The sequence below is a fragment of the Saccharomyces eubayanus genome, chromosome IV (genome assembly GCF_001298625.1).
Source record: "Saccharomyces eubayanus strain FM1318 chromosome IV, whole genome shotgun sequence".
Classification (NCBI taxonomy): Eukaryota; Fungi; Ascomycota; class Saccharomycetes; order Saccharomycetales; family Saccharomycetaceae; genus Saccharomyces; species Saccharomyces eubayanus.
The window spans coordinates 218,814-232,668 of record NC_030979.1 but is presented as its reverse complement, the minus strand read 5'-3'; the positions used below and the strand labels follow the sequence as shown (position 1 = coordinate 232,668).

Sequence of the window (13,855 nt, the reverse complement as noted above, 5' to 3'; positions counted from 1 at the left end):
TCAAAACCAAAGCAATTATTTTTTACCTATATATTCAATATGTATTGTAAAACTGATTAAAACTAGCCAAACCATCTTGAAAATTTTGTGGTGCTAGTTGAAAAACACACTTTCATTTTCCAGTGGTAGAAAAAGAAACTCACTTAAGTCTGCGTCATTCTCTACGTAAAGAGGATATACCAAATACCAGATATATCRAAACATGAAGAGAGGAAAGTCGCAGGCGGACGCTTGCTAACAGTGTGCCATGTTAATTCTTGATGGGGTTTATGGGAGAGATCTTGAGAAACCATAAGAAATCTACGGGTCCGAAAGGGGGCGTCTGGGTCCAGGGAGTGTTACCTGACGAGAAAGAGTTGTGGGAAGAAAGCTCACATCTTAAGTCTGTTTCTTTTCCATTCACTGACTGGTCTCTGCCAAACAAGACCCAGGCTGGGGCCCCTGCTCACTATCTTGTAATTATTTTATCCTTTTTTCTTTTTTGCAACTATATCATGGTATATACGGAGGGGGAGATTCCACAGTAGACTGTTTGTTATCGTGAGGTGCGGCTTGCAGCAGAGGAGTTTGGATATTTGGATAAACGTCTCTAGTGGAGCTTCCCTGCTGATGGCGGTGCTGGGAGGCGTCGGTGGTTTGAGGACGGCTCGAGGGTTCGTTCCTTTCGCTATCCACCCAGCCTTGTTGGTAATAGTAGACGTAGTCGGCGTTCCTTATGGGGCTTGTAATCGTGATGTAGTAGAATGCGTGCAGCATACCGGGCAAGAACCCCAGTAGCGTCAACAGTACATTCAGTAGGAAATCAGATGAGAACAGACCGGAACGAAATAGGACTGCGATGGGAGGGAAGAAAAGCGCAATGACATATAGTATGAAGTCGGACACTGTGCAGCAAAGACAGTAGCAACACATGGTCTGAATTCTTATCCGTTCTTATTTGGGTATTGCAGACTAATCAGTTCTGTGTGGCATCTTCCAGTATCTTAATGGCTTTTTATATTATGTGTAGCCCTTTTTCTGTTTTCTTGAAGGCTGAAAAAGTGGCGAGGTGGGCAATAGGGTAATAAACTGAGGTTTATTATAGAATTCATAATAGAGCAAAGGGACACATAGGTAAGTGGTACCGTATTTATGGTATTCGACCAGTGTAACTGTACTTGTCGTACATTCCGTTCGAAAAGAGTCTTAACGATTCGTGCTTCAGGCTCATCAGAGTAAATTTATATCGACTTCCTCATCGGCCAAAGGAAAACAAAGTTTGGGCATCTAGGATTCTTTGACGTCTGCAAAACGAGGTGACAGGTACGATACCATGTTTACACACCTAGCATATAAATACCGGAACGTCTCACAGTTATCTGGTATATTTGAACTGGTTGAGAGTTGTCTCGGGCATTTCTCCTTTGTAGGGGGATGATCTAATGTTGGGTGCACTGCCATCAATGTTTGAGATTCCTGGCGTTTCGTTTCGCAAAAAACGACGTAGTCGACGCCAATCTTCTTCAAAGCCACGTCTGGCCCTGCTGCTGGAGTGGCTGAGACCTTTATCTGAGCGGAGTACTTGTCTGTCAGGAAATTTTCAGCTCTCTGTTACTTGATGTGGCTCAATGCCTTTCCGATACGTTTTATAGATTCCAACAGCGTCAGTGTCAATGACGCTGGGCAGTTCCAGGGTGTAGACGGCCGGTTCTACTAAACCGTTGGAAATTGTGGCATCCGTTTCCTCCTTTTATACCATCTCATGCCAGTGCCGATGATGACGACAGTAATTGCACGCATTTTGCTTTCATTGCTCAAAGTAGGAAATTCTTCCCCGGTCCACATTACTGCCTGGTGCTTTCATTACCGTTACTCTGCTGCTGGTGAGGCAAGCATGCTTGTGTATGTAATATATATATACAAAGAGAAGGTAAGATACCAATTGTGCACCAGTAAGTGGAGTGTCCCATTTCCGTTTTCTAGTTCAACCTAAACAGAATGTGGATGAAAACTCCCACAGCGCTGCGTGCTGTTCCCAAGCATGTGGTAGGGTATGCAAGGGAAGCATCCGTCGGTTGCACAAGACCCTGTCAACTACGTAGTCTCAACGGCAGGATGCACGTCACCATATGCAGGTGCAGAAGCACAAAAGAGGACGCGATAAAGCAAAGCCTACGATCCGTGATGACCCGTTGGCTCCGGTTCATATATAATGCTCCATACATCAACGATGACAGGCTATTATGCTTACCAGACTGGTCCTCTTGGGCCCGTCCCAGTGTGGGAATTGTATCATCGTGAGTTGTGATGTGGGCTAGTTGAGAAGCATCAAGAAAAAAGGGCTCTGATAGTATTGTTAAAGATCCTAAGCATCGTTTATGGGACCATACATCATCAAAACATTCGAAGGCAACAACGATGTCTGCTCCTACCGCCCTTGATGCAGCCTGTATTTTTTGTAAGATCATTAAAGGTATGTCGCATTGGAAGCGCTGCTTATGCCACGTAATGGTAGCAGCCAAAGTAAATACATACATATCAAGCAAAATACTAACAATCGGTCGGCTCTTTTACAGGTGAAATCCCATCTTTCAAATTAATCGAGACTAAGTACTCGTATGCGTTTTTGGACATTCAGCCCACAGCTGAAGGCCACGCCCTGATCATCCCCAAGTACCACGGTGCCAAATTGCACGACATCCCGGACGAATTCCTGACCGATGCCATGCCAATTGCCAAGAGACTGGCCAAGGCCATGAAGTTGGACACCTATAACATCTTGCAAAACAACGGTAAGATCGCGCATCAGGAAGTGGACCATGTGCATTTCCACTTGATTCCTAAGAGAGACGAGAAGACCGGGTTGATCGTCGGCTGGCCAGCTCAAGAAAGCGACTTTGAGAAGTTGGGTAAACTACACAAGGAATTGCTTGCTGAGCTAGAAGGCTCCGATTGAGAGCAATGCGTTATATGCAACTCCTTGGCGGACTACTTTATACTTAAATATACGTGTATATGTCTTCGTGCGTGCGTGCTTATGTGCGTGCGTGCTTGTGTACGTGCACCATGTCCACTCCTTAATGCTAATAAACAAGTCTTCCGCCATTGACCTTGCCCATAGCTCTTAAACTACAACTCATAATGTGATAGCGTGTATATAGCTCTATCTCTTTCCTTATTTTCTACAAAGATCGCGCACTACCCGGAAACCCCTCGAATGTGAATTCGGTGGCAAAAAAGGACATATATATCAGGACGAGTATTTAAAAGATCTGTAGTTGATTTACTTATAACATCTAATTCCGTCGCCAGACTTGACTCATTTCCATAGACTCGGTAATTGGCTCAACTAGAACAAGATATATCAATTATGGGTGAAGAACATAAACCGCTTTTGGACGCCTCCGGTACTGATCCTCATGAAGAGGATAAAACCGCCACCGCCATTCTAAGAAGAAAGAAGAAGGATAACATGCTTTTGGTCGACGATGCTATCAATGACGACAATTCTGTCATTGCCATCAACTCCAACACTATGGACAAACTGGAATTGTTCCGTGGTGACACCGTTCTTGTTAAGGGGAAGAAGAGAAAGGACACGGTGTTAATCGTCTTGATCGATGACGAATTGGAAGACGGTGCATGTAGAATCAACCGTGTGGTTCGTAACAACTTACGCATCAGACTGGGTGATCTAGTCACAATCCATCCTTGCCCAGACATCAAGTACGCCACCAGAATTTCCGTACTACCAATTGCTGATACCATTGAAGGTATTACTGGTAATCTTTTCGATGTTTTCTTGAAGCCTTACTTCGTGGAAGCTTACAGACCAGTGAGAAAAGGCGACCATTTCGTTGTGAGAGGTGGTATGAGACAAGTCGAATTCAAAGTCGTGGATGTCGAACCTGAAGAATATGCCGTTGTTGCTCAAGATACCATTATCCACTGGGAAGGTGAGCCAATCAACAGAGAAGACGAGGAAAACAACATGAACGAAGTTGGTTACGATGACATCGGTGGTTGCCGTAAACAAATGGCTCAAATCAGAGAAATGGTTGAATTGCCATTGAGACATCCTCAATTGTTCAAAGCCATTGGTATCAAGCCACCAAGAGGTGTCTTGATGTACGGTCCACCGGGTACAGGTAAGACTTTAATGGCAAGAGCCGTAGCTAATGAAACTGGTGCCTTTTTCTTCTTGATTAATGGTCCAGAAGTCATGTCGAAGATGGCTGGTGAGTCTGAATCGAATTTAAGAAAGGCCTTTGAAGAAGCTGAGAAGAATGCACCAGCTATTATTTTCATCGATGAAATCGATTCTATTGCTCCTAAGAGAGACAAGACCAATGGTGAAGTCGAAAGAAGAGTTGTTTCTCAATTGTTGACTTTAATGGACGGTATGAAGGCAAGATCTAATGTCGTTGTTATTGCTGCGACTAACAGACCAAACTCCATTGATCCTGCCTTGAGAAGATTCGGTAGATTCGATCGTGAAGTGGACATTGGTATCCCCGACGCTACAGGTAGATTGGAGGTCCTGCGTATCCACACCAAGAACATGAAATTGGCCGATGACGTTGACTTGGAAGCGCTGGCAGCAGAAACACATGGTTATGTTGGTGCTGATATCGCCTCCTTGTGTTCTGAAGCTGCTATGCAACAAATTCGTGAAAAAATGGACTTGATAGATTTAGATGAAGATGAAATTGATGCAGAAGTACTTGATTCTTTAGGAGTCACCATGGACAATTTCAGATTCGCTCTAGGTAACTCTAACCCATCCGCATTGCGTGAAACCGTTGTAGAAAGCGTCAACGTCACTTGGGATGATGTTGGTGGTTTGGACGAAATCAAGGAGGAATTGAAGGAAACTGTCGAATATCCAGTCTTACATCCAGACCAATACACCAAATTCGGTTTATCTCCATCAAAGGGTGTGTTGTTTTACGGACCACCAGGTACAGGTAAAACTTTGTTGGCTAAAGCAGTAGCCACCGAAGTCTCTGCCAACTTCATTTCAGTTAAAGGTCCAGAATTACTAAGTATGTGGTACGGTGAATCAGAATCTAATATTCGTGATATTTTCGATAAGGCAAGAGCCGCTGCGCCAACTGTCGTTTTCTTGGATGAATTAGATTCCATTGCTAAGGCAAGAGGTGGTTCTGTAGGTGATGCTGGCGGTGCTTCTGATAGAGTTGTTAATCAATTATTGACAGAAATGGATGGTATGAACGCTAAGAAGAATGTTTTCGTTATTGGTGCCACCAACAGGCCAGACCAAATCGATCCTGCTATCTTGAGACCTGGAAGATTAGATCAATTGATTTATGTTCCATTACCAGATGAAAATGCTAGATTGTCTATCCTAAACGCACAATTAAGAAAAACTCCATTAGAACCAGGTATGGAATTAACTGCGATTGCCAAGGCTACCCAAGGTTTCTCTGGTGCAGATTTATTATATATTGTACAGAGGGCTGCTAAATATGCCATCAAGGATTCTATCGAAGCTCACAGACAACGTGAAGCTGAAAAGGAAGTAAAGGCAGAAGGTGAAGATGTGGAAATGACAGATGAGGGGGCAAAGGCTGAACAAGAAGATCAAGAACCAGATCCAGTTCCATATATCACTAAGGAACATTTTTCAGAAGCTATGAAGACCGCCAAGCGTTCTGTCTCAGATGCCGAACTACGTCGTTATGAAGCATACTCTCAACAAATGAAAGCATCTAGAGGTCAATTCAGTAATTTCAACTTCAACGATGCTCCATTAGGTACTACTGGCACAGACAATGCTAATGCTAATAACGGTGCTCCAAGCGGGTCAGGTGCAGCATTTGGCTCTAACGCGGAAGAAGATGATGATTTGTATAGTTAATTAAACTCCAGGTATATTTTTATTTTAAAGTCGTAAATTCAAGCTATATTCAAGAATATACATTTGTACATGAATATAAAGTTAACCCCCAATATATTGTAATTTCAAAATTGTCATTTTTGCTTTTTTTATGGCAATAGCCCAAATGAAAGAACTAAACTATAAAAAAGAAATGCATTATGGTATGTGTATGTGTATGTGTATGTATATTAATATGTAAAAACCTGCGAAGAAATAAAAGATTTAGACTACCTCATTGCCGAGATCATCTGTCATATGTATCTTTTTTTCTGAACCCCATGAACAAAAAAAATTGAAACATTATTACCGATTCGAATCATTATTTGAAAAAGCTTGACCAATTTGATTTCTTCAATTTCAAATCTCCGTTGATCATTGGTTTGTCTAATCCAGTCTTTAGAATTAAGGGGCGTGCCTTGTTGAAATTGGATGACTTACTGGTCGGTATTGGTCTTTTGTTTTCCTTGTTATTGTATTTGAAGTCTGCATCGAAAGGTCGCGGAGAGAATTTGTTATTATAATTATCATTGGGCTCGTTAAACTCCGGCAAAGTTTCTATCTTATTACTGTAGTTGGATGAATCCGACCTTTTGGATTCCAATGTCGATAGCGTCGAAGTAGAGGCCAACGATGGGATGGAGAAATTAGATGATGAGCGCGAATGAGTAAGAGAAGATCTCTTTGCTTTGACCTTTTCTTGAGAAGAAAAGGAATTGGATAAGCGTTGTTCTTGTTGCAGCTTGTACACACTCTCCTCTTTAATAGGTTGTAAGAACGGTGAAAGACATGTAACCAAATCATCTGTCGAAATGGTGACGTCCCAGTCAAAATATCCTAGCAACTCTCTTTCTATGGTATTAACCTCTCGAAGTAGAAGGAGACCGTCGGTATATTCAGCCCAATGCTTATTAAGAGGGGATGAATCATTTAATGTCTTTGCGGCTAATATCAGACATCCCAAAAAAATTCTGTGTCTAGTAGTCTCTATGCCATAAACGTTGCTCGGTATTATAGATCTCAATTTGACCAAGTACACTGAAGTGGCCATTAGAGTCGGAGTTTGTACGTTGGAGTGCTTTATCAACCCATTAATGAATTTAACCAATGGTGGGGCTGGCAATGCGATGTCTATCATACTATTCGTTTTCTTGATTTTTATAATCGAAGCTGTGGTGGAAGCTAGGTATTGGACCATATCCTTGGACACGGCCTTCTTATTGAACTGCAGCAAAGCTTGGTAGTCTGACATCTTTTCCGTTTAAAATTTTCTGTCGAGCTGAAATATTCTTGCGGTTTAGATTGGTTTGCTCCAGTGGGTACTTTTATAAATGGCCCCTTTAGCAAGTCGAAAGGAAAAGAAAGTATATAAAAGTAAAAATTAGAAACGTTTAAGAAACAAGTCAGTTGCGTTAGATGCGCAGATCGATCAATCTGTAACAAACCTGAGAAAAATCCCACATATCCGCCAATGTTACACCTGCGACCACTCATCCCAATAGCGTGTTTGCTGGAACTATAGCTGTTTAGCAATTTCTACTAACTAGGTAACCAGCCAAAGCCTGGAAGGGCCCTCGAGGCCAGAACAGGCCGCAGAGGCCAAAAATACTTTGCTGTACCAGCTGTTTTTCGTGTTGCGTGAAACTTTTTTTTTTCGCGTCACGAGAAAGACGCTACAAAAAATGTAGCTGGGCTCTCCAACTTTATTAGCTGGCCTTTTTTTTTGCAAGCGATATTTGCTTGGTTTTATTTTTAGCTGGTGTGCCATAGCTGGCATGACAAGAATGCGTTTCGGCTGGCATTCCTAGTTGGGGAATGCTGACCAGAGGTCAGTTATAGGGAAGGCTGGGGTCTAGAATGTTTTTCGCATTTGTTTCAGTTAGGAATTTTTTTTTTTGTAAGACTGCTGAGTTAAATCCTTGTAGATTTTCTTGTTACTTAAAAAGGAGCAGACGTCACTACCCTGGAGGACGACTGTGCTGCAACAAGAACATGGGTTGTACGTAGTTGAGGAAGGCTCGGTGCGCCGAACCTCATTTTAAAATGGAAACGTCACAAAATTTAAGTTTTGAAAAGAGCACGAGAGATTCTGTTGGCTGTGGGTAACATTTTTTGAAATCATATTCGTTATTTAGTCATAGATGTTGGCTGCATATGTATAGATATATAGAATATAACAATCATAAGTGCAACCTGTAAGACACAATTAACGTGTACAATGGTCCGTTGTGAGAAACATGGTAAAAAAAAAAGAATATAAAGAAACTTATATTGCGAAAGGAAAAGAAAATTTGTTTACTACTAACCTCTATTACAAAACCTTTCCGATAGAGTCAAGGGTTTTTTCATCTGGATAATAAAAGAAGGCCATCGCAATCAAAATGTACATAGCCAGAGACATAACACCTTCCAGCCAGTTCGATTCACCATCAAGGATCAAGTAGTTCGATAAGAAGACAGCAATGAATAGCGTTGTAGTTTCAAAAGTGGAAAAATTCAGTGTCATTGGAACGTCAATCATCCAGCCGACAAGGACCATAAATGGTGTAACGAATAGAGCAATTTGTAGAGAGGAACCAATGGCAACACCCAGTGCCAAATCCATCTTGTCCTTCATGGCGACTAGCACTGAAGTAACATGTTCCGCAGCATTACCCACAATAGGAATGACAATCAAACCAATAAAGGTCTTAGACAACCCGGTGGATTCAACAACGTTGTCAATCGTACCGACCAAAAAGTCTGCACAGAATGAAACGATGACCGTTGTAATTGAGAGAGTCACCAATGCAGATTTCACTGACAAAGAGTGATGTGGCTGCCTGGAAATAACGCTAATAACTTCTTCGGTCTCTTCTTCTTGTTGTTCGAACAAGGAACGGTGGCTACCTAGTTGGAAATACAGGAATAGGATATAAACGATAAGGATAATAATCGAGGTACCTCTGGACAACTCCAAGATTTTACCATCAATGTAGGCGTCTTCCTTACCATGTGGTAAAGTAGCTCTGAACGCAGCAGGAATCAGTAAAGATGCACATGCAATAGCAAGCAAGGACGACATCGTTTGAGCAGCAGTCTGGTTGAATCTTTGCTGTACTCTATTGTACCCACCAAAGATAAAGCAGAACCCAAGGACCAGTAGCAGATTGGATAAAAGACTACCCAACATAGAAGCTTGCACAATTCTTACTTGGCCGTTCTTCAGGGCAATGACAGAAACAATCAATTCCACGGCGTTACCGAAAGTAGCATTCAAAAGCCCCCCGATCGTGTTACCGGCCTTAGAAGCTAACTCTTCAGTAGCATTAGCCAAAATAGCTGCTAATGGAATGATTGCCAAGAAGTTGAAAACAAATGTCCATGTATGAGCTAACTGGAAATGTCCCCACACTAACCCTAAGGGAACGAACACTAATAGAAAATTCAAAGGGGATGCTTTCAAAATGTACTCTAAATCATACATTGCAGCCCTCCATCCAGTATATTTTGGGTTGCGAGTAGAATGGCTACTCGCAACATTTAGTAACGGGGTAGTTGCATCCATTATATCAAAATTGTTATTTTTTTTTCAGCTTTCCGATCGACGCTTGATGAGTGGTTACGTTACTCTTCTTTTATTGCCTATCCGTTTAAAACTGCTTGCAATATTTAACGGAATTCAGATAGTTTCTCCATTCGCCAAGGGACAAATATGACTGTGGACTATTAATTTTCATTTTTCTCCTGAGGGAAATTTTTCATTTCCCGGGAATTTTGATCAAGCCGTCCTCCACGCAAGCATGAGAAAAAGAAATTACGTCAAGTTCATCTTGAAACATTCTTGACTACAGCGGTCATGTTATCGAGATTCGGAGCTTGGGGATGAGAAGAGAGCATCGTTTTTGAAAAAAATTGTAATTAGAGATTATTAGTGGTTTATATATTATTATATTGTAACATAATTACTACAGAATTTTTGTCTAGGCAAAAAAACAAATAAAAAAGTAAGTGTCCCTCTTAAAACATATAGTTTTCGTTGAGCTTAATGAGAGGAAACTTCCGTTTCTTTATTTTGGAAGTTTTCCGCTTTAAATTATGGTAAATATTACAGGTGTGTTGGAGATATCACATCAGAGATGGACAGCGAAAGTTGGAAATTTAAAAATTAAACATAAAAGGCGTAACTGAAGAATTGAAGATAGTGTTTTTTTGAGGCAGTTAAGAGAGTACAACAGGTATCATGACGGAAAGAATATGATTAGAGAATAGTGCGTTTAATGCTGAAAAAAATGTTTTGAATCGTCTGAAATTTTTTTTTTTTCATGGAATCATTTTTTTTTTTCAGCTCATTATTTTTTTCGTGGTTTAGCTTCCTTTTTCTCCAAATGGAAAACTCTTACGTACTCGTTTGTGGATGGATTATCACTCGTTCTTCTCATTCTTGGATGAGGTTTAGTGTTTTCCACTAGTTCCAGTGAGCCAGTTCCTTCATTTCCCTCACTCTTCGTTATATCCGATGACGGCTTTTGTGGGAAAACGCCCAAAGATGGTCTGGGAGCAGTATGAGGGAGTCTTGGAACTTTGGATTTCCACGATTGATCGGTTACAGATTCATGACCAACCTCCAATCGGGCATCAGTGGAAAAGGGCCTCAAGACTGGTCCTGGTAGTGACATTTTACGTTTACGAGGTTGTTCGTTGGGTAATATCAACTCTGAAAGGCTTGGATTCTCACTGGTTTTCGGGGTCTTATTCTTCAAAAACTCCACCTCTTTCTTCAACAGGTTTGTTTCCACTGCATACCTGCCTTCTGAAGTGGCTCTTAACTCTGATAGCTGGGCCTGCAGCATCCAGTGTGAAGTGGATGTTAAGGACCTATTGAGAACGTTCAGTATAAGATCTTTTTCACTAACCAAAGTTTCATCATCCCCTTCCTTAATCTTCTGTATAAGATTAAGTATTGTGCCTTCCAGCTCTCTAGTGTTTTTTAGGGAAGGCATGAAATGACTAGTAAAATTGTAGTATTCGCTATCATCGGTTTTTCTGGTCGTATCAGTAGCGGCGATATCAGAGTAAGCGGGGCTAAATACACTCGTAGTCTCGCTTCTTTCTTCCTTGGCCGTGAACGGCTCCTTAGGTTCCATGTTTGGCTCCTGCGCACTCTTCGCTGGTTCTTCAGGTGTGACAAGGTAAGCCTCAACACTCCGTCTACTTCTTAGCTCCATCGCTGCTAAGATTCTAAGTTCCTGTCTGAAGTGCTTTGGGCCCTCTTTTCCGTATTATGATATGACAAAGACCGAAGTGCTGAATTTATATAAGCCTATGGTGCCCTATAGCTGTGTTGCCTACCCTTTACTAATCGGTATATTTACAACTTAGGGAGCCTACATGTGTCAAAGAACCTTCCATTCCCRATGAGTAAAAATTTTAAAAAATGTGCGCGGGAAAAGGCTTCGGTCAGCGTCGCCGTCAGTGGGCCACCAACAGCGGTTTATGTAATTCGTGGTTACCATGGTGATGGCGAGATTTCTGCGTCACGCACCCTGAAAGATCTCCCAAAATGGTCTCTTGGGAGGAACCAGACAGGATACCACCGCATCATGGCCCCATTCGTATACTTGCTCTTATATTCTTTTAATGACTAGTAGATTAAAGGTTTATTTATATGTAAATATAGATACATAAAGAGTGGTAAAAAAACGGTACAGAAAAAGTGAGTTTCCTTGTTTGTTTAATCGAATAAACCGAAACCCATGTCATCGTCAGATTCTTCAGCGGCTTCTTCTTCCTTTTCTTCTTCAGCAGCAGCGTCACCACCAGCGGCAGCAGCACCGGAAGCGGAACCAGAAGCAGCAGCTGGACCAGCGTTGTGGAAACCGGATAAGATTTCCTTCAAGTCCTTACCTTCCAAAGCCTTAGCGTAAACATCAGCCCAGACCTAATATAAATGGTATGTTAACAAATTCCGCGATGAAATTTGTTACTCGTTACATGCTTGTTAGTAAAAATGAGAATAATTTTGATGCATTGTGATTTAGACTTGTGTTTTCAGTTAGTTTGTAAAAATCTACGGACAACTTCAATATGCATGATATATTTGGAAGCATGCTGTCATACCGAATATTGTTTTCCTCCCCCAGTTGAGTTGGAAAACTACATTTTATTGAGCGCTTCTGTTTTCGTTATTCTGTATTCCTAATACACATTCTCCAGGGGATAATTAGGATCGTCTTTACAGAGCTCGTCTCGCATTCAAACACAGTCTTTTCTTCTCGTCTTTGTACATACGTTGTCGACATTGGCACCGGCGGCCTTGGTGATAGCCAATAGGTTGTCAGAGGTGATTTCCAAACCAGCATCAGCTAGGATGAAAGCAGCAAAGGAAATAATAGAGTCAGACATTTTTTCTTAGTTGTTTGGTTTCTTCTCTTCTCCAAGCACCATGTGAAATAAAGCTCAAAATTAAACCAGGGGTTAATCAATACCAATTGCTTATTTGGCCTTAATCTGGAAATTAGTTTTACCAACCTCTACTCTCTAACCGGAAGTTTCAATTCCTAGATTGTCTACTTCGCGCGCCACGCAAACACAAAGTGTAAAAAAACCAGTTCGAAATCATTGTTTCTCTGAAGATGTACGGATTTATTATATCATATATGTATGGGTTCATAGGAGCGTGTCGGGGGCAGAAGGAAAAATTTGTTTTTTTTACTCTGGTGATATTCGTTCATTCAAATGTATATTTATATAGTAGGCAATTGTAAAAGTTTTATATAGTGTCAGTGAACTTTATCTCTCCGTTCTTGTTCTCAGCATGTTGGCATGTTTGTTTCCTGGATTGTGTTCTTGGAACGGTCAACTCAGACAATGGTCATTCACTTTGAAAGATCATTAATCTTGTTCTCTAAATGTTCTAGTTTCTTTTTGTGTTCTTTTAACTGTTCCTTGACGTGAGCTAATTGTTCTCTCTCTTGTTGCCTGGCAAAGAAATCTTCCTTGGCACGTTCCCTCTTGATGAAAATGTCTTGAACTCCACCGGGGCCGGAACCACCTAGAGGGCCATCCGAGTATAAGCGAGAGGCTATTCTGAACTTTGTTGGCAGCTTGGCATTACGGGAGATGCAACGACTTAACATTATGTGATAGTATATTTGAATGGATCGTGGTGTTTTTTCGTTTCAAAGACATTGATTAGTTTCATTAAAGAACAATACAATTACTTCACATATACTGCAACCCCAGCCGCCCCCTAAATTTTAGAGATGATGCCTCGAGTGCTTAGCAAATAGAAACCGACTATTTGACGTATGTAGTGATACGCTCGATGGTAGCCTAAACATCTATAGCTCGTATGACAACACAATGTGATCCCTGGCGTACAGAAGGGTCCTCCTATCTTGGCTAGTTAACTGGTGATGTCCCAGTCTGTATCGCAGCCTTTTGTATTGGATATGCGCAAGTTAGAAAGAAATGATTCATTAAAAAACATTAACGTACGTAATTATTTCGTTTTTGGTTAACACTTAACACCTAAGAATGTCTAATATATGTATATGTATGAAGTATGTGTAGTTTATTTCAATGGGTTTATTTGGAAGTTTTAACTTTTTTAGATGCATGCCCATTGGAATTTCCTAAATCTCCTTCATCAATGCCCTTATTTATTGGTTTCAAAATTGGAGTGCCTAACTCAGCGTGGAAATCCTTGATAATAGAGTCTACGTCATCGATATTTAGCGGTCTTACGTCACCCAACTTCTTGATCTTAACAGTGACCTCCTTAACTTGAGCGTCTGTTAGATTCAAATTCAATTGGTCAACTCTTGATTTAATAGCATTCCAACCAGTCAACCTGTTGGCGAAGTGGATATACCTCTTCATACCGAAATCATGTGGGTCTAAGATTTCGTAAGTGGAAGGATTCGCTAGAATGGCCTTGGCGTGGATACCAGCCTTGTGTGTGAATGCACAGAACCCAGTGATAGGGTTGTTGAA

The 13,855-nt window shown here is 41.2% G+C and overlaps 7 protein-coding genes across 7 annotated transcripts; 2 read left to right on the top strand and 5 right to left on the bottom strand.

Moving 5' to 3' along the window:
• Positions 1–492: 492 nt before the first annotated feature.
• SNA4 (Sna4p) lies at positions 493–912 on the bottom strand (the record flags this gene model as incomplete). The annotated part of the gene is made up of 1 exon (XM_018364163.1): positions 493–912. One exon carries the CDS (start codon positions 910–912, stop codon positions 493–495), a length of 420 nt encoding a protein of 139 aa, XP_018222964.1.
• Positions 913–2,704: 1,792 nt separating this feature from the next.
• HNT1 (adenosine 5'-monophosphoramidase) lies at positions 2,705–2,935 on the top strand (the record flags this gene model as incomplete). The annotated part of the gene is made up of 1 exon (XM_018364162.1): positions 2,705–2,935. One exon carries the CDS (start codon positions 2,705–2,707, stop codon positions 2,933–2,935), a length of 231 nt encoding a protein of 76 aa, XP_018222963.1.
• Positions 2,936–3,349: 414 nt separating this feature from the next.
• Positions 3,350–5,860, top strand: CDC48 (AAA family ATPase CDC48; the record flags this gene model as incomplete). Its single annotated transcript, XM_018364161.1, has 1 exon — positions 3,350–5,860. The coding sequence occupies one exon, from the start codon at positions 3,350–3,352 to the stop codon at positions 5,858–5,860; it is 2,511 nt and encodes an 836-aa protein (XP_018222962.1).
• Positions 5,861–6,200: 340 nt separating this feature from the next.
• Positions 6,201–7,130, bottom strand: PCL2 (cyclin PCL2; the record flags this gene model as incomplete). Its single annotated transcript, XM_018364160.1, has 1 exon — positions 6,201–7,130. One exon carries the CDS (start codon positions 7,128–7,130, stop codon positions 6,201–6,203), a length of 930 nt encoding a protein of 309 aa, XP_018222961.1.
• Positions 7,131–8,189: 1,059 nt separating this feature from the next.
• On the bottom strand, positions 8,190–9,425 carry VCX1 (Vcx1p; the record flags this gene model as incomplete). Its single annotated transcript, XM_018364159.1, has 1 exon — positions 8,190–9,425. One exon carries the CDS (start codon positions 9,423–9,425, stop codon positions 8,190–8,192), a length of 1,236 nt encoding a protein of 411 aa, XP_018222960.1.
• A 784-nt stretch (positions 9,426–10,209) lies between these two features.
• On the bottom strand, positions 10,210–11,085 carry DI49_0943 (uncharacterized protein; the record flags this gene model as incomplete). The annotated part of the gene is made up of 1 exon (XM_018364158.1): positions 10,210–11,085. One exon carries the CDS (start codon positions 11,083–11,085, stop codon positions 10,210–10,212), a length of 876 nt encoding a protein of 291 aa, XP_018222959.1.
• A 1,650-nt stretch (positions 11,086–12,735) lies between these two features.
• Positions 12,736–12,996, bottom strand: STF1 (ATPase-binding protein; the record flags this gene model as incomplete). Its single annotated transcript, XM_018364157.1, has 1 exon — positions 12,736–12,996. The coding sequence occupies one exon, from the start codon at positions 12,994–12,996 to the stop codon at positions 12,736–12,738; it is 261 nt and encodes an 86-aa protein (XP_018222958.1).
• Positions 12,997–13,855: the final 859 nt, after the last annotated feature.